Source organism: Raphanus sativus, unplaced genomic scaffold (genome assembly GCF_000801105.2).
Source record: "Raphanus sativus cultivar WK10039 unplaced genomic scaffold, ASM80110v3 Scaffold0039, whole genome shotgun sequence".
Taxonomy (NCBI): Eukaryota; Viridiplantae; Streptophyta; class Magnoliopsida; order Brassicales; family Brassicaceae; genus Raphanus; species Raphanus sativus.
The window spans coordinates 67,501-86,098 of NW_026615363.1; the positions used below are offsets into that span (position 1 = coordinate 67,501).

Genomic DNA, 18,598 nt, shown 5'->3' on the forward strand with positions numbered 1-18,598 from the left:
AAAATCTCATGTACTGATCACCCACTGATCACCCACGGCTGGGTGTACTGATGGGACAGTCAGGGTGTGAAAATACCCCGCAGACTGTCCTGAACGTTCGTGACTGTCCTGATCACCCACAAAACTCAAGAAGTCAAAATTTTCAAAAAAAAAATATTTTGAAAGAAATTTTCTGAAAGGAAACATCACAAATACACCAATAAAGAGTTTAAGATGTCAAGTGTTAATCAAAAGTTGCAATAGACGTCGTTTAGACCACAATGATCAGACACTTGTAGCATGCAAAAGACATGGTTAGAAGCAAAAGAAAATTATGAAAATTTGCCAGAAAATAGCTCTAACCATGTATATGAAGCATGCAAAAAATCAGATTCAAATTCGAAGTGTACTGATGGGACAGTCAGGGTGTGAAAATACCCCGTAGACTGTGTCCTGAACGTCCGTGAAGGCAAAAAAAAAAAAAAACTCTCATGTACTGATCACCCACTGATCACCCACGGCTGGGTGTACTGATGGGACAGTCAGGGTGTGAAAATACCCCGTAGACTGTCCTGAACGTTCGTGAAGGCAAAAAAAAAAAAAAAAAAAATCTCATGTACTGATCACCCACTGATCACCCACGGCTGGGTGTACTGATGGGACAGTCAGGGTGTGAAAATACCCCGCAGACTGTCCTGAACGTTCGTGACTGTCCTGATCACCCACAAAAACTCAAGAAGTCAAAATTTTCAAAAAAAAATATTTTTGAAAGAAATTTTCTGAAAGGAAACATCACAAATACACCAATAAAGAGTTTAAGATGTCAAGTGTTAATCAAAAGTTGCAATAGACGTCCGTTTAGACCACAATGATCAGACACTTGTAGCATGCAAAAGACATGGTTAGAAGCAAAAGAAAATTATGAAAATTTGCCAGAAAATAGCTCTAACCATGTATATGAAGCATGCAAAAAAATCAGATTCAAATTCGAAGTATTTTTTTTTTTACATCAAAAATACTCCCGGAACAGAATCAATGTCTACTGGTGAAAGACTGAAAAAAAGCTTAAGTGTTATATAGGGGGTAGGCACTCTTCTGAGGCTACCCAGGGGGTGGGATGTCCGAGTGGGTATGGGAATGTCCGAGTGCTTGGTGCAGCATGGACTGATGCGGTACGATGGCCGGACTGTCTGGATGACTTTTCCGGCAACTTTTCCGGCAACTTTTCCGGTGGACGATTTTGCCCCTGATATGAAATTTTCGCGCTTTGACGGACTTGCCTTGGTTTCATCCGTCTTCCATCGGCTCTTCTGATTACATCGGAAGAGTGTTTGGATAGATTGATGTGAGTGGGGCAATTGAACGTTCGGTGCATGAGTGGTAATTGGATAGCTAGTGTTTGTAGGCTCCCTGCTCGCGCAGCCAACTACAGACCAACTATCCTTCTCAGTTGGTTCACGAGCATATTTATGCTCGTTGACTTGATCCGGGGCCTGTGTTGCGTACCTATCAGAAAGGAATTGCTAAGCTTTGCTTAAAATATTGTTCGCGGCTTCTCCTTCGTTGGGGAAATCGTGAACACAAAAGCCGGCACTTGTGATCCTCTCGTCTTTGCATGATATATGCATTGTTCGCAAAGGTGAATAAGCTGTTGGCTGAGATCTCGGTTGCGGAAACGTTATGGCGGTGACTCGAAGCAATTCTTGTCCTGCTAAGCACGTTTGTCTCCGGACAAAAGATGACGGTCAAGTCCACGTCTGTTCCCCCTTTCCTTGTGTTTGCGGGGATATGACGTGGTCTTGTCGTGATTTATGAATGCTACCTGGTTGATCCTGCCAGTAGTCATATGCTTGTCTCAAAGATTAAGCCATGCATGTGTAAGTATGAACGAATTCAGACTGTGAAACTGCGAATGGCTCATTAAATCAGTTATAGTTTGTTTGATGGTAACTACTACTCGGATAACCGTAGTAATTCTAGAGCTAATACGTGCAACAAACCCCGACTTCTGGAAGGGATGCATTTATTAGATAAAAGGTCGACGCGGGCTCTGCCCGTTGCTCTGATGATTCATGATAACTCGACGGATCGCATGGCCTTTGTGCTGGCGACGCATCATTCAAATTTCTGCCCTATCAACTTTCGATGGTAGGATAGTTGTAAGACCCAAACCCGGCCGGCTAGGCCGCGGTCGATGCCTCACGTCGCTCAGTCCATACCTGACCGAACCACTCAATTTTTCAATCTTTAAATATACTTTCGCCTAAAGGCGAAGTCTATCTTGGACCTTAGCTTAAGACTACCTTAGTCATTCCCTAGCTTAGATCCTTTCAACTTATGCACAGCGGAATATTATCTATCAACCATTGGTCTAAAACCAATCTAACACTTGTCAGGTCGAATCACCTTAGCCATGGTCAGTATACACAACTACTACCAGCTCCAAGGTTGATCCTGAACCTAATCCAAGTCATACAATAACCGAGGTTCTGTTCCCCTAAACCATTCTATCTAGATCTATGCAAGATTGCTAGATCATACCTTTGCCACATCCACGGAGCTTGTTAGCTCATTGCCTCAGCTATCCCCAGCTTGTTAAACTAGCTTGTCCAGCTCAGCTGAGCTGAACCACTTCACTTGAGGTTCACTCTCTCCCAGCTGATCGAGCTTCAAGGCAGCTTCGCCCAGCTCCTTGTCTACTCGTACATCTCTCCTGTGTCTGCATAAAACCCTTCCCTTGGTTACTTAGTCATTCAACCAGCCATCCCCACTGACCAAGTACCTTTGGGAAGTCTTCAGCTACAAAAACAACCTCAAGCAAACATGCTCCAAAAACTAATTAAAATTCATGATAATTCATGATAATTCATAACTAAGAGAATGGTCAAGTCAGATTTCTCAGAACTGGCCTCGATCATACTGATCTCGCCCATGAACAGCCCATATGGCCATAACTGACCACCTCTAAATCAATGAGATAAAACTAATCTTTCACCATGATAATTCATGATAAATACCCATTAAGAGATATTTGAAGTCGGATCCTAACAATTCCCTCAAGAACTATCAGATCTCCACTTACCTGTCCAACCAAGGCCATGGAGAGATTTCTCTGAACCGGCCACTCCATGGTTCAGTACCTCCACGTCTGATCATCATAGAATAAGATTAACAATGCCCACCAGTTCCTGAGTCAATCAACCAACCACCCCACATGACTCAGAACTGATGAGTCTTCACACATACCTAACCGGCCATGGAACCATGTCCCAATGAACCTGGTCAGTCTTGCTCTTCTTCATGGCTCTCAGCCAATCCTGTACCAACCCAAGGTTGATACCTATCATACCATATGATTCCATTACCTCATTGCCACGGCCTGAAGCCATTGGTAATGCAAAACCATAGATCAGGTTCATTCATGAACCACCATGAATCACTAGTTGTTGTATAGCATCTAATTACCATCCCATATGGATGAATTAGTTCAACTATAATCCGCCCCTTTCTCCAGGGTCCTGTATCCCTACAATACATCACAATATATGGTCTCCAAGGGCGTGCCATACTTGGCCTCATATGCACCTCAAGAGACACCAACATAAACCACAAAGTAATCATAAGTACATGTTACCTTAGACTTGATCTTACTAGATCTTGTGCTTCCTGTATCATGTCTGGCCATGCTCCTCCATTGCACGCCTCTATCAAGTCTTATCATACACTTCCAGTATTGATAAGAACCAATCATGGGTCGCACCCATCATCCATTCCATGGAACTTCCATGAAACCAGTTTCTGCACTGCATCCACCTTCAAGGCTGTTCATGCCTTTGGAGTGGAGTCCGGCCTTCTCCATTCTCTTCTGGCCATTTGCGTGTGTTACCATGATGTAGAGGAAGCCTAGGGTGTGTTCATCCATGATCAAACACCACCCAAGGGTCGTGCATCACTTCCCACTTCAGTACCCATGAAACTGCCTTTCTACACACCACTGCCCTTAAGGCTGCTCTTGGACTTTGAGAGTGAATCCGGTCATCTCCCTTCTTCCCTGGCTATTTGGATGTGTAGTAAGGATGTAGAGGAAGACTATGGCGTGGAAAACCACAATCAAAACACACCAGAGGGTCGTTCTCAACTCCCCTCTTGATTGCCATCAAAACTGCCTCTTTGCTGCCTTCAAGCCTCTCTTGGTCTTGGATTGTGTAATCCGACCATCTCTCTGTTTTTCAGTTTTTCTTTGTGTTTCAGGAAGAAGAATGAAGCCCTGACGTGCCTGCAAAGGCACGGACTTGCCTGATATATATAGAAGAATGGGCAGTTACCTTTCTAAGGGTTGCACCTTTTCGGTATTATTCTGTCCATTGATTTAATCAATGGTACAGATTGCACCCATTCGCCTATGGCAGTTACCAGACGTCCTTGACATGCCTAACTGCTCCTAGACATGTCACACACAAGCCTTGGCTGGTTGCCCAAGCCCCTGGTTCAACCACAAATGCCCACCGGCTCACCGGCACACCCGGGTGGTCCACATGGTCCGACCACTGTCCGGACCTGGCCCAACTGCCCAAGACTTGAACACTCAGTCCAGCTGAGTTGAGCTGATCCCCAGCTGACCCAGCTGAGTGAGCTAGTTCATCCAGCTCAGGGAGCTGACACACTCTTCAGTGAGCTACACTGAGCTGCACTACACTTCATTTAGCTGGCCGAGCTTGCTTACTGCATCGCCCAGCTGCCATACACTTTGTACAGCTCCTTTATACTTGTCTCCTTCTTGGTTTAGCTATATCTTAGCTTCCTGATGCCCTTAACCTTACTTCCAGGCCATGATACCCTTGTGTTTAGGTCACATGAGCTGACTGGTGCGTCTCCTTGCACCATGGTCGATCCTAAGGATCATATCCAGGATTAGGGACATGACAAGTCTCCCCCACTTAGAATGGATTCGTCCTCGACCAGTGGTGGCTGTCGTTTGCTTGACGCCAAAGGTTCCACCGAACTCTTTGCATCATCATCCTTGTTCCATTTCACTGATCACCTTTTTGATCAATGTATGAACAAGTCTCCCCCACTTGGACGGAACTCACTTGATTCAGAACCAAGTGGTGTTCTCCCTTTTACATATCACACCACAACAGACTTGTGTCACTGAACTCAACTTTCCAAGTTGCAGTCTAGTATACACCAAGTCAATTATTCTCTGAGCCTAGTCCATGACTAGTTCATTTTTAGTCCTTAAGAACTTACTATACTCGAGTCTTAGTAGATTTACCCAACCTCCAAGACACTCGATGTATCAGTCAAGCCTTTAAAGAACTCGATCACATTCCGGTCCTGTCCACTATGGGACTCCACCGTTTCATTCCAAACCATAGGTCAATCTCCGACTTGGTTGTCCTGCGACTTTCGTCCCTCACTGGACTTGGTCGACTTCATTCCAACCCTAGGTCAATCTCCGACTTGGTTGTGCTGCGACCCTCGTCTTTACTGGACTTAGTCGACTTCAGCTCGGCCATCTCGGCAGGAGCCATGCAGTATGGGTTTTTGACATTGGGCCGTCCCTGGTTCCAGTTCTATTATGAACGGGTCAGCCCTATCAGGGGGAATGCCCTGTAGCGCCCGAAACACATCCTCGACTCACTGACCAGCGGTAATCCCGTCCGGGCCACCAACCCCTACGACCTCCTTAGTGCTGGTTGTGGCCAACTAGGCTCAACAACCCCGCTCAAGCATCCTTTCTGCACGGACTGCTGATAACACTAAGCATCCAGAGGCCGGATTAATACCTTGGTACTTGATCGGGGGTCCACACCCACTCTCAAACTGCATCCTCTCATGATGACAGTCCAAGGTGGCCCGATTCTTGCCAAGCCAGTCCATGCCTATGATCACCTCGTGATTCTTAAGGCGGACTACAATCAGATCCGCAGGCATTACCCTGTCTGTGATCAACAATCAGATCCGCAGGCATTACCCTGTCTGTGATCAATACCAGGATGTCCTCTAACCAGACAATCCCATGTTCCCCATCTAGAACAAACCCTTTCCGATCAATCCTGGACTCACAAACCTATGTGTAGCTCCAGTATCAGAAAGTACATGTGTTTCCACACCACTGATCATTAAGTACCTAGATGAATAAGACATCGGTTTGATCACACATTTGGAAAACGTCCCATACCATTCTCCAAAGTGTCACACTTCTGTGAATGTCCCATACCATTCACAGGAGTGTTTATAATATACCTCAATCCCCATCATACTAAGCCACTTAACATCATATACCCAATCCATTCAATTGATCTAAGGAATCCTACCTTGGCTTATACTGAGTCCCAGCTGATCCATCTGATCCCAAGCCACTCGTATACTAGCCATGTAGCATCTCCTTAAACCAGCTTGAACCTCGCAAATGCTCACTTGTTTTGAACGGCCACCAAGGATAACACTTACCCCAAAGAGTGCTGCACGTTTCTTTCAACCTAAGCCACTCTCAGGTTCATGTTACTTCCCTGTCCAGGTCATCCATAAAAGATCTTGCATTGCATCGATCCGTCCAATCCGTCTATTATTCCAGATAACTAGATCAACCAACCTTCTGTTCAGGATCTTGCCCTTGGAGAATGCATCTTGGCCAAGCCGGTTCACCTTGGAACTTTCCCGTTCACAAGCATGATACCCTATCTTGCCTCAGCTCCCTCTTGGCTCACCTAGTAAGGTTCCATGGTCGACTCAGTTTCCAGAAATAATTTGGTTTGGAACATACACCTTTGAGCAGTGAGTTGAGCTGAAGTTACAACCCAATCAGAACCCCACTCATCTGCCTCAAAAGGATCCATACTACCTGAGAAATACTTAGTTCTCATCTGAGCTATGTGCTCCAGCACCCTCAGGTAGTCCACTAACCAAGCTGACCTAGCTGGTGGATCAATCTAGACCACCCCAGCTACTAGCCCAGCTTGATCATTAACTGCCAAAACAGCTGCCCAATCAACCGGTTAGTCCTCTCATTGTTTGCAACAATTGTTTGGATCAGCCCGGTTCACATCACAAGAGGATCAACTTCCCCTTCCAGCTGCAGCTCAGCTCTCCCCCACTAGAACCTCAGTAGGGTTTGAGCTGACTTACAGTCAATCCAGCTTCATTGTTAACTTCCTCCAGCTGAGTCAACAATAAAACTGGTGGATTAACCACATCAGCATCTACTTGTCCGATGCATGGGTGAACAACCACAACCCAACAATCCTAGAATCAAGCATGCTCTGATACCAACTTGTAAGACCCCGAACCCGGCCGGCTAGGCCCGCGGTCGTTGCCTCACGTCGCTCGGTCCCCATACCCTGACCGAACCACTCAATTTTTCGATCTTTTAGTCTATACTTTTCGCCTAAGGGCGAAGTCTATCTTAGACCTTAGCTTAAGACTAACCTTAGTCCTCCCTAGGCTTAGATCCTTTCAACTATGCAGCAGCGGAATTATCTATTCAACCATTGGTCTAAAACCAATCTTGTGAAAACTTGAGTGTTCTGGTTTGAGGTTTTCACGATTTGATCTAGCTAGAGAGGTGTGTTTGCCGTGTGGCTTTAGAGAGAGAGAGGCTGTGTAAATCGTGTGTGTATATTAGATGAACCCTAGAGCCTTTATATATATAAGCTTCTAGGTCGGTTTACTAAAAAGGAATAGATCGGGCCTAATGATAAAGGACATACCCATCTCATTAGTCGATATTCCTGAAACATAAATAAAGTAAAAACCTAAGATAAACATGAAGAAGATAAAACCAAGTAAAATAGAATTAAGTATGATTTGGTTTAAGGCTGGTCTAACCAAACCATGTCAATCTCGGATATGGGCATTCCAAACCAGCCGGTTTTCAACACCCCCCTGAATGCCAATATCCATCTAGAGTTTGTAATGCGTTTGGTATACTGCCTCATTAAAACCTTACTAAGTAAAACCCAGTGGGACAAAACCATAGTGAGGAAAAAGAGTACAGCCGCATTACTCCCCTGATGTAATCATCCCTGAAGATTCCTTCAGAGAACGCATACCAATCTGATGCATGAGCCTCTTGAGTGTGCAAGTGGTAATGCCTTAGAGTGAAGAGGTCGGCTGAGTTCTCGCTGGACTTGACTTGTAGTACCTTGACCTCTCCTTCTTTCTGTAAGTCGGTGGGTGAAAAAGAACTTGGGGAGAACATGCTTAGTCTTATCACCCTTGATGTATCCATCCTTGAGCTGAGCTATGCAGGCTGCGTTGTCTTCATAAAGGGATGGTCGGATCATCCTTGCCTTCTGTGATTCCACATGCTGCTCGGACATGATGTGTCATAAAGTCTCAACCAGACACACTCCCTGCTTGCTTCATGGATTGCCAAAATCTCCGAGTGGTTGGATGATGTTGCTGCTATTGTCTGCTTGACTGACCTCCATGAAATGGCAGTACCTCCGTAGGTGAAAACATAGCCTGTTTTGAGACTTGGCATCAATGTGGATCAGATAAATAACCTGCATCAGCAAAACCAATCAAATCTTCTTGTTTTGGTTAGCATAAAATAATCCACATCCTTGGTTCCTTGTATCCTCAGGATGTGTTTGATCCCGTCCCAATGCCTCCTGGTCGGACAGGAGCTGTATCTGGACAGTAGACTTACAGCAAAAGCATGTCCGGCCTGGATGAGTAGTTAAATACATCAAGGCGCCAATGGCACTGAGGTAAAGGGAACTCGGGACCTAGGACTTCTCATCTTCTCCCTTTGGCCGGAATGGATCAGTCTCAAGGCCAAGGGATCTTACAACCATAGGACTGCTTAATGGATGACACTTATCCATACTAAATCTTTTAAGACCTTCTCTGTATAGGTCTTTTGATGCACAAGGATTCCATCCTTTAGATGTTCAATCTGTAGTCCTAGACAAAATTTGTCCTTCCCAAATCTTTCATTTCAAATTCTTTCTTGAGATACTCTACGGTTTGAGAAATTTCTTTGGTTGTTCCGAGTATGTTCAGGTCATCAACATACACAGCTATTATCAACATAGCCTTTGTCCGATTTCTTAATGAATATACATGGGCATATCTGATCATTCTTATAGCCTTCCTTTAGTAAGTACTCACTCAATCTATTGTACCACATTCGACCTGATTGTTTCAATCCATATAATGCTTTATCTAACTTTATTGCAGTGTTGTTCTCGAGAACCTTTAGCATTCTTAGGTAATTCAATACCTTCTGGTACTCTCATGTATATATCATTCCAGTGGTCCATAAAGATATGCGGGTTACTACATCCATTAACCGTAAATCCAAATTTTCTCTTATGGCCAGAGCTATCAGGAATCTAAATGTGTGTGTGCATCCACCACGGGAGAATAAGTCTCCTCATAATCGATTCCTGGTCTCTGTGAGAATCCTTGTGTGCAACGAGTCGAGCCTTATATCTCACGACTTCTCCATTCTCATTTCTCTTCCTCACAAAGACCCATTTGTACCCCACTGGTTTTATATCATTTGGTGTTCGGATTATAGGACCGAAACACCCTCCTTCTTAAAAGAGTTTAACTCCACGTTTATGGCTTCTTTCCATTTATGCCAATCTTTTCTCTGCATGCATTCATTATGGACGTGGGTTCTAGATCCTCATCATCTCCTATGATCTCAAGTGCTACCTTGTATGCAAAAATATCATCCATGTCGACATGCTTTCTGTTCCATTGTTTTCCAGACATGATATATGTTAGTAGAGATCTCTTCATTGTCCGGAGGTTCAGAACCCTGAGTCTTAGCGTCCCAAGCCTCACTAGGTCCCTTACCGGGCCGTACCAATAGTCATGTCCGCGGATACTGGTACGTCGATCATGTCCGGGCGTTGTTCGCCCATGTTCCCGGAGCCTTGGGACGGATGGCTCAACCACTTCGACCAGATCCTTCTCCCCCTCAAACCACGGCTTGTTTAGCACTCTTTTTACTTATACGAGGGTTTATCCTTGGAACAATTGGTCTACCACGTTTCATACGTGGCTTAGACTCTGTAGCAACTTGGTTTTGTCCCTTTTGACTTCAATTCTTATTGGTGCATTTGCTGCTGTATATATATGACTTGGTCATTCTATTTGGGTCAGTAAAGGAATCAGGCAATTTATTAGCTAGCTCTTGTAGATGTAAATCTTTGAACCTCAAGATCACATGCTTGAGTTCGAGGATCTTGCCATGATGCTTGGATGTATGATTCCATGTTATTTCTTTTACCAGCTTATTATTATTTCTCTCAATGTTGGATATTCAGATTCCACAAAGTGACAATCCGCAAACCTGGCCTAAAATAAATCACCCGTGGTTGGCTCAAGGTATTTTATAATTGAAGGAGACTCATATCCAACATATATTCCCATCCTTCTCTGAGCTCCCATCTTTGTTCTCTGTGGTGGAGCTATTGGATAGTAAACAGCACATCCAAATGTTTTAAGATGGGAGATGTCTGGCTCTCGACCCAATAGGAGTTGGGATGGTGAATATCTATGCTCACTAGATGGTCTGATGCGTACTAATTCTGCAGCATGCAATACTGCATGTCCCAAGCTGTGGTCGGCAGATTACTTTTCATGAGTAAGGGTCTAGCTATCATCTGAATCCTTTTAATAAAAGACTCGGCTAGACCATTCTGTGTATGGACATGTGCAACGGAGTGTTCAACTGTCACCCCCATGGACATACAGTATTCATAAAAAGCTTGGGAAGTAAACTCACCAGCATTATCAAGACGTATAGTCTTTTAAAGGAAAGTCTGGAAAGTGTGCTCTTAATCTTATGATCTGAGCCAGCAACCTAGCCAAGGCTAGATTCCGAGTAGACAATAAACATACATGGGACCATCTTGTGGACGCATCAATGAGTACCATGAAGTACCTAAATGTCCCACTAGGTGGGTGTATTGGTCCACAAATGTCACCTTGTATTCTTTCCAGAAAACCTATGGTTTCCTTAGTCACTTTAATTGCTGATGGTCGGATTTGGAGTTTCCCTTGTGCACAAGGCACACACGTATGGACTTTAGGGATAACTCGCCTGCCCCTTCAGGCTGTGGCCATTAGAATTTTGAATGAGTTTACGCATCATAGATGTCCCGGGATGCCCTAACCGGTCATGCCACAAATTAAAATTTTCTTTTATATCTTTGCTTATCATAGCATTAGTTTCTGCTACACTCACTGACCTTGGCATAGTAAAGGCCAGTAGCTATAGCTGGTATAGTTTCCAAGACCCTTTTGTGATCCTGGCCGAGTTCCATATATATTCAAGAACTCTTTGGCTCCTTCTCCAACAGTCTCAATGTGAGAAGACCATTCTTTCGAATGTCTTTAAAGCTCAACAGGCTTTTATTAGAATCTGGAGAATACAATGCTTCATCTATTTCTAGATGTGTCCCTTTGGTAACAATATGTAAGCTTGGCCGTGGCCCTTTATATAATGATGATAACCAGCTATTGTGTTAACATTTGCATCTTTCATTGTTAGATCAATAAAGAATTTCTTATCCTTTAAAATTGTGTGGCTTGATCCACTGTCGACCACAAGTGTATCCATACTTCTTTTATTCTAAACAATAAAATATAATCTGAATCATTCATATTATTATAAAATAAAATAAAACAAAGTTCAATCATAAAATCATAAAACATAAAATGCAAAGATCTTAAAAATAAAATAAAAGCCTAAAACACCAAAGCATTCAAACACAAATCGTTTGATGCATCTTTTTAATCAACTTGGTCATTTTTCAGAATGTCTGAAGTCTCATATTCCATGAGATCATCCTTGTCATGATCAAAGTCATCCTCGCCATCCTTGTATACCATGTGAGCCTCCGGTTCTTGCCTTTGATGCTCTCTTGGTAGAGATCAACCAGGTGTTTTGGGGTTCGGCAGTTCTTTGCCCAATGGTTAGATACTCCGCACCTATGACACACTGAGTTTCCTGTATTCTGTGGTCGAGTAGTCGACCCATTGCCTCTGCCTCTACCACGCCCATTGCTGGACTGGTTTGGGCGCTCATAAGGGTTGTAACGCCCTCTCCCATAGCCACCACGTCCACGTCCTCGCCACTGACCTCCACGGCCGCGACCTCTTCCAAATGAGGAACCGCGACCCCTTTGGTCATATTGGACATGGTTAGCTTCGGAGTTGTTCTTACCTTCTTTTGAGGCATGATGTGCATCAGGAACAGGTTTGGTTCCGGGTGGTCTCAGGTCATTATTCTTCATAAGCAACTCATTATTCTGTTCAGCAAGCAATAGGCAGGCTATGAGAGCACTGTAGGTCTTGAAACCTTTCTGCCTATATTGTTGCTGGAGCAACATGTTGCTTTGATGACATTGTCTGATAAGTCTTTTCCAGTAGCTGCTTATCAGTTATTTTCTCGCCACATAGTCTCATCTTTGAGACTATCCTGAACAAGGCTGAGTTATATTCATTCACAGACTTAAAGTCTTGAATCCTGAGATGAGTCCATTCATACATGGCTTCCGGAAGGATCACAGTCTTTTGGTGATTATATCTCGATTTCAACTCTTTCCATAACTCGTATGGATTGCTCACTGTGAGATATTGAGCTTTCAAGCTCTCCTCAATGTGATGGCGAATCATCATGAGGGCTTTAGCATTGTCTTTCTTACTTGATTCATTTCCTTCGACAATACACTCCTCTAGGCCTTTGGCTCCGAGGGAGATTTCAATGTCTAAAGCCCACTGAAGGTAATTGTCACCCTTTACACTTAGGGGTTCAAAATCCAAGTTTGCAATGTTTGGCATCTGAAATAAAATTTCAAGCTTGGTTTTAGGTCTTGTAAGATCTTATAAAAATAAATATATATGTTGCCTCGTCCATCAGAGAATTCGATTTCCCTAGATCATGAATTTCTATGTTTAATTTCAAGCAATCAAATATCATAGGAAACCGGTTTGTAAATTTGTGAAATTTATATGATATGGACGAGTGCAACAAGGTCTAGTTATTCCCATGGAAAACATCATCGACCTATGCGGTTTGTGTGGACAACTCTTGTAATATATACAAGCTCATCATCTATAAGAGGTACATGTACCACACAACCGGACCATGCAAAACCATGCAATCGATTTATAGCTTATAAGGGTTTGAGGGTTTTATTTCCTTTTTAGTTTCTCATCGATTTGGCTTTAGGGTTTTAGCAAGTTTATTTCGGTTTTAAAGCTTTTACCATTAGGATAAGGATTTGTAAAATTTCTAGTTTAGTATGTGTTAGGAATTTTAACATAATCGGATATAGGAATATAACATAATCCGATTGTGAAATTTTCCATATCCGATTTGTATTTAGGAAAAGGTTTAGGGTTTTCATGTGAATTTTAATCTCATAAATTTTTAGGGTTGTTCCTTTTGACAGATTCAAATTATAGGATTAACAACCTAATGATCGATTTTAAACTTACAAGAACAATGGTGGTTTCTAGTTTAAAATCGTGAACCTCAAATTAAACCTAGTAATCGGTTTCTAGTATTTTCAAACATAAACCGATTATCCAACAAACAAGTAAACAAGTTTTAGAGATTGGTTTCTTACCTTTTAACTTGATCGATGTGCTCCTAGGATTTCCTTTTGAATCCTTAAAATAAATCAATCAAACAAAAAACTCAAGTATGTTAGTTTTGAGATCAAACTTCAATCGATATCAAAGTAACAAAAGAAAGAGGTTGGCGGCTTAGGGTTTGTGTTGATGTCGATGAGGTTGTCAAGTAGCTCGTAGATCAGTCGTGCTGATAACGTGTGAAAACTTGAGTGTTCTGGTTGAGGTTTTCACGATTTGATCTAGCTAGAGAGGTGTGTTTGCCGTGTGGCTTTAGAGAGAGAGAGGCTGTGTAAATCGTGTGTGTTATTAAGATGAAACCCTAGAGCCTTTATATATAAGCTTCTAGGTCGGTTTACTAAAAAGGAATAGATCGGGCCTAATGATAATGGACATACCCATCTCATTAGTCGATTATCCTGAAACATAATAAAGTAAAACCTAAGATAAACATGAGAAGATAAAAACCAAGTAAAATAGATAAGTATGATTTGGTTTAAGGCTGGTCTAACCAAACCATGTCAATCTCGGATATGGGCATTCCAAACCAGCCGGTTTTCAACAAATCTAACACTTGTCAGGTCGAATCACCTTAGCCATGATCAGTAGACACAACTACTACCAGCTCCAAGGTTGATCCTGAACCTAATCCAAGTCATACCATATCTGAGGTTCTGTTCCCCTAAACCATTCTATCTAGATCTATGCAAGAATTGCTAAGATCATACCTTTGCCACATCCACGGAGCTTGTTAGCTCATTGCCTCAGCTATCCCCAGCTTGTTAAACTAGCTTGTCCAGCTCAGCTGAGCTGAACCATTTCACTTGAGGTGCACTCTCTTCAGCTGATCGAGCTTCAAGGCAGCTTCGCCCAGCTCCTTGTCTACTCGTCCACTCTCCTGTGTCTGCATAAAACCCTTCCCTTGGTTACTTAGTCATTCAACCAGCCATCCCCCACTGACCAAGTACCTTTGGGAAGTCTTCAGCTACAAAAACAACCTCAAAGCAAACATGCTCCAAAAACTAATTAAAATTCTGTTATAAACCATTGGATGGACGGACATAACCGAACTGTACCGGACAGTACCGGGCAGACGTACCGGACAGACAATACCGAACCGGACCAGACGCATGAGGGAAGAAAGGAAGACTTAGACTTTACCATATTTATGTATTAGCATATTTGTATTAGGATATTACTATTTCCATGTATTTCCTATTTCCTATTGGAAATAGGATCTTTCCATTTATCTATTCCTTGTAACATGTATATATATAGATGCCTATTGGCACATCAATAATAAGAAGAAATACAAGTTTTACAACACGTTATCAGCACGAGAGCTCTGAGAAAACTCTGAGTAAATTTCGAAACCCTTTTTCCCAGCAACCACCATAAACCCTAGAAATCAGACGAAACTTCAAAACACCGTATCTCCTCAACCCGACGGATCCAGACGACGAGCCACCTATCAAATTCAAGATCTCGACGAGACGAATCCAACGCCGTCGACCTCATCGCAATCCGATACCGGACGCGTTCTCACGAGCTATTACAAGAAGCGCCGTCAACTTGATTCAAAACCCTAATTCGGACGCAACTTCAAATCGACGTATCTCTCAAACCATAAGGAGTTAGCCGACGTTCCATATATAAAATTGAAGCTCTCGACGAGAAGAATCCAGCGCCGCAAACCTCGTCTCAATCCGACTTCAGACGCGTTCTCCACCTCCGTTTCAATCCGCGTTGACAATTTCCTTTTTACTAAAGGAAACCCTAGCTGTCTTTCCATTCTCATCCGACCAGCACACATACTGACCATCCGACGAATTGATCAGCACCCGATAAGCCACCAGACGATCCGACAGTTCATCCAACAGCCGGTAGAGGTTCCGGACGATCCGATCAGCCCGTTCCTTGCTCGCGATAGACGTTCAAGCCGTTCGCGGTTTTCTCTCCTCTCTCTAGGTGGTCCAGTTTCAGATTCTCTCCAATCTAAAGGTAAATAAAATCTGAAACACCCTTTGGAACCATATCAAAACAAATTTGGTTGTTTGTTAAAGGATTGAACATTAAAATTTGATGAACCTAAAAACCTAGGACAATTGAATCCCTAAATAAATTTGAGGAATTAGGATTTGGTTTAGTTCTCCCGTTAAGTTGCTAGATCAAACGGTCATTAGGTTGTTAGAAGCACAAATATTCCTTATTCAATAAGAGATTGATTAAATCAATTAAAACCAAAACACTAAGTGTTCTTGGATCTCGAAAACCTTATGATCTGAATGATCAATCGGAGCCAATAGAAATCGATCACCCCTTAAACCCATCTTGGTCGATTTCATAAACTATAAATTCTATAAACTGAAATCTGAATTATTTTCTTGATTGCTTGATTGATTGATTTGTTGAAATTTCCTTTCTGCTAAAATGGAAAATTTCATTTTCTGAAAAAAATAGAAAGTTTTCTTTTCTGAAAAAAATAGAAAGTTTCCTTTTCTGAAAAAAAATAGAAAGTTTCCTTTTATAAAAAAATTTCCTTTTTCTGAAAAGTTTTCAGCTTATGTTAAATTGCATATTCCATACTGAATCTGAAATAGGAATATTGCTAGAATGCTCACCATTGATCATTGATTGCTTAAAGGGATATTTCATGTTGATTGATTAATACTTGTTAGAAATTTTTGTTTTGGTTGGTGTGAACCATTGATATATTGAGTGATAAAATTTCTAAAAGTATTTTCATGTTTGATTGATTATTTGAATGCATGAATTCTAAGAATTGATTGATTGATTGATTGATATGATTCAGATGTCAACCTTGGATTATGATACCCTAGAAATTTCTGGAGAAAATTATCTAGGATGGGCAATGAATATCTCATATATACTATGGACAGAGGGTCTTGGGAAATGTATCATCAAGGATGATCATGGAACCAAGAACGAAATGGCATTAACAGTAATGAGCCATCATCTCATTGAGGAACTGAGAAATCAGTACCGAGATATAGAGAGCCCCCGATGCCTCTGGACAGAATTAATGTCCAGATACACTAAGGTGTTATTACCAAAGATAAGGCATGAGTGGATGAGCCTCAGATTCCGGGACTATGGGTCCGTGGAAGAATATAATTATACCCTGTCCGAAATAGCTCATAACCTGATATTATGTGGTGAAAAGTTAACAGATGAGGAATTACTTGAAAAGACATTCTCTAGAGATCTATTTTTACATCATAGAGAGAAATGTTTCACCACATACAATGATCTGTTTTCATACTTATTACAAAGAGAGTGGATGAATCAAATAAAGAATGAGATGAGTGGTTATGAAGCAGATTGTGATGAAAGAGATAATAAATCCGAGGAAGCCACATCCAAAGTGACAGTTGGAGTGGCCGGCTTGACCATAGGCTAAAAGGCCATTTGACATCCTGAAATTTTGCTTTGTTTGTTTGTTTTACTTTAAATCTTATTATGTTATATGATTTGGTGTTTTTATGAAAACCTTTATTGAATGATTTTTATTTATCTTAGAATTACAAAGCATAAAAATATCCACGAAAAATAAAAATAAAATTCTCCCAATAAATCTTGTTCTAGAAGGATAGTTAGACCACAGCCAAGGCATTGCCTGAAGGGCATTATATACACCCAATTTCGTGGCCCATTGAGTACTAACAATAAATGGTTTCCATATAGAAACAATGGGCAAAAGAGAACAAAAGGTTCCTACAGATTATGAAAGAAAAATCGCCTAAGGCCTTATAAGAAAGTGGTCAAGACTATACCTATATACTCTACTGATTAATACTATGCTAAGATCAGTATGATGAGAGGCAAAAGAGCCATGGTAACCAGTTGGTTAACCATACGAAATTACACTTAATGGCATGACCGGACTAGCCATCCGGATCGATCCAAACTTGATGCAAATAATTGAAAGGCACAAAAGAGTTATCCCATAGAATCTCACGTTGTGAAACATGTACACAAGGAAAGCTCATGAGGCTTAACTGTCCCAAGTATCATGAAATGGCATAATGGTTTATAGCATGTTCATGAGGGGGAGAATACACACCCGTGTGGTACATGACCATACTATAAAAACATGAACATGATCCGTGGGACATGGTCTATGACCATGGTAAATTAATACAAAGACAAGCCACGTCCATCATGATAAACCATCCGGTCGAGACCGGGATGGATGGACAGGACGTGGACGCGGTCAACAAAGTTCATACGACCGTACCACGGACGATGAAACCGACCGGGTCGAGAACAGAACCATGGACAATCATTTGGCCGATTTCCTATAATACAAAGGCCACGACCTAATGCTTGGGAACACACTGATATACATGTGTAAAGACAATATGCATCAGGCCATATAAGTGAGCATAGATATTCCCATCTCAGATTGAATACGGGTCACGACCAGACATATGAAATCTTAAAGAGATTTAACCACCACATTCATATGTGCTTTCTAAGATAGAAACTGAGATAAGAATTGGGAATATATGTTGGATAGGAGTATGACTTTCTCCCACGAATTTATATGAAACCTTGAGCCAAATATGGGTGATAAGATTAAATGGCCAGGTTCACGGATTGCATGAGTAATCCGACTGTCCAACATCAAAAGTGAGAAAGCTATAAGCTGGATAAAGAGTAAGAGATTGGTATTAACCATCATTGTCTTGGCAAGATCCTCGGACTAGAAATATAATCTAAGACGTCCAAAGAATGTGATCAAATAATGCAAAAGCTAGCAGAACTAGATGCCAGACACATTGACCCGAAAGGAAAGAAAAGAATGACTAAATGTCATACCAGCTTATGCACCACGAAATTTGATGTCCTAAGAGACACAATCAAGTTGCTACAGAGTCTATACAAGATAGACCAAAGTGTTCCATAAGATAAAGGAACCTCGGATAGAAAGAAATGAAAAGGTGCACAGAATGATATAAATCCGAGTTCAAAAGGGAACCAGTCCGGACAT

The 18,598-nt window shown here is 42.0% G+C and overlaps 1 protein-coding gene across 1 annotated transcript; it reads right to left on the bottom strand.

Moving 5' to 3' along the window:
• Window positions 1–11,759: 11,759 nt before the first annotated feature.
• Window positions 11,760–12,789, bottom strand: LOC130500787 (uncharacterized). The gene is made up of 2 exons (XM_056995754.1): window positions 12,337–12,789; window positions 11,760–12,257 (listed from the first exon to the last, which is right to left on the bottom strand). Exons 1-2 carry the CDS (start codon window positions 12,787–12,789, stop codon window positions 11,760–11,762), a joined length of 951 nt encoding a protein of 316 aa, XP_056851734.1.
• Window positions 12,790–18,598: the final 5,809 nt, after the last annotated feature.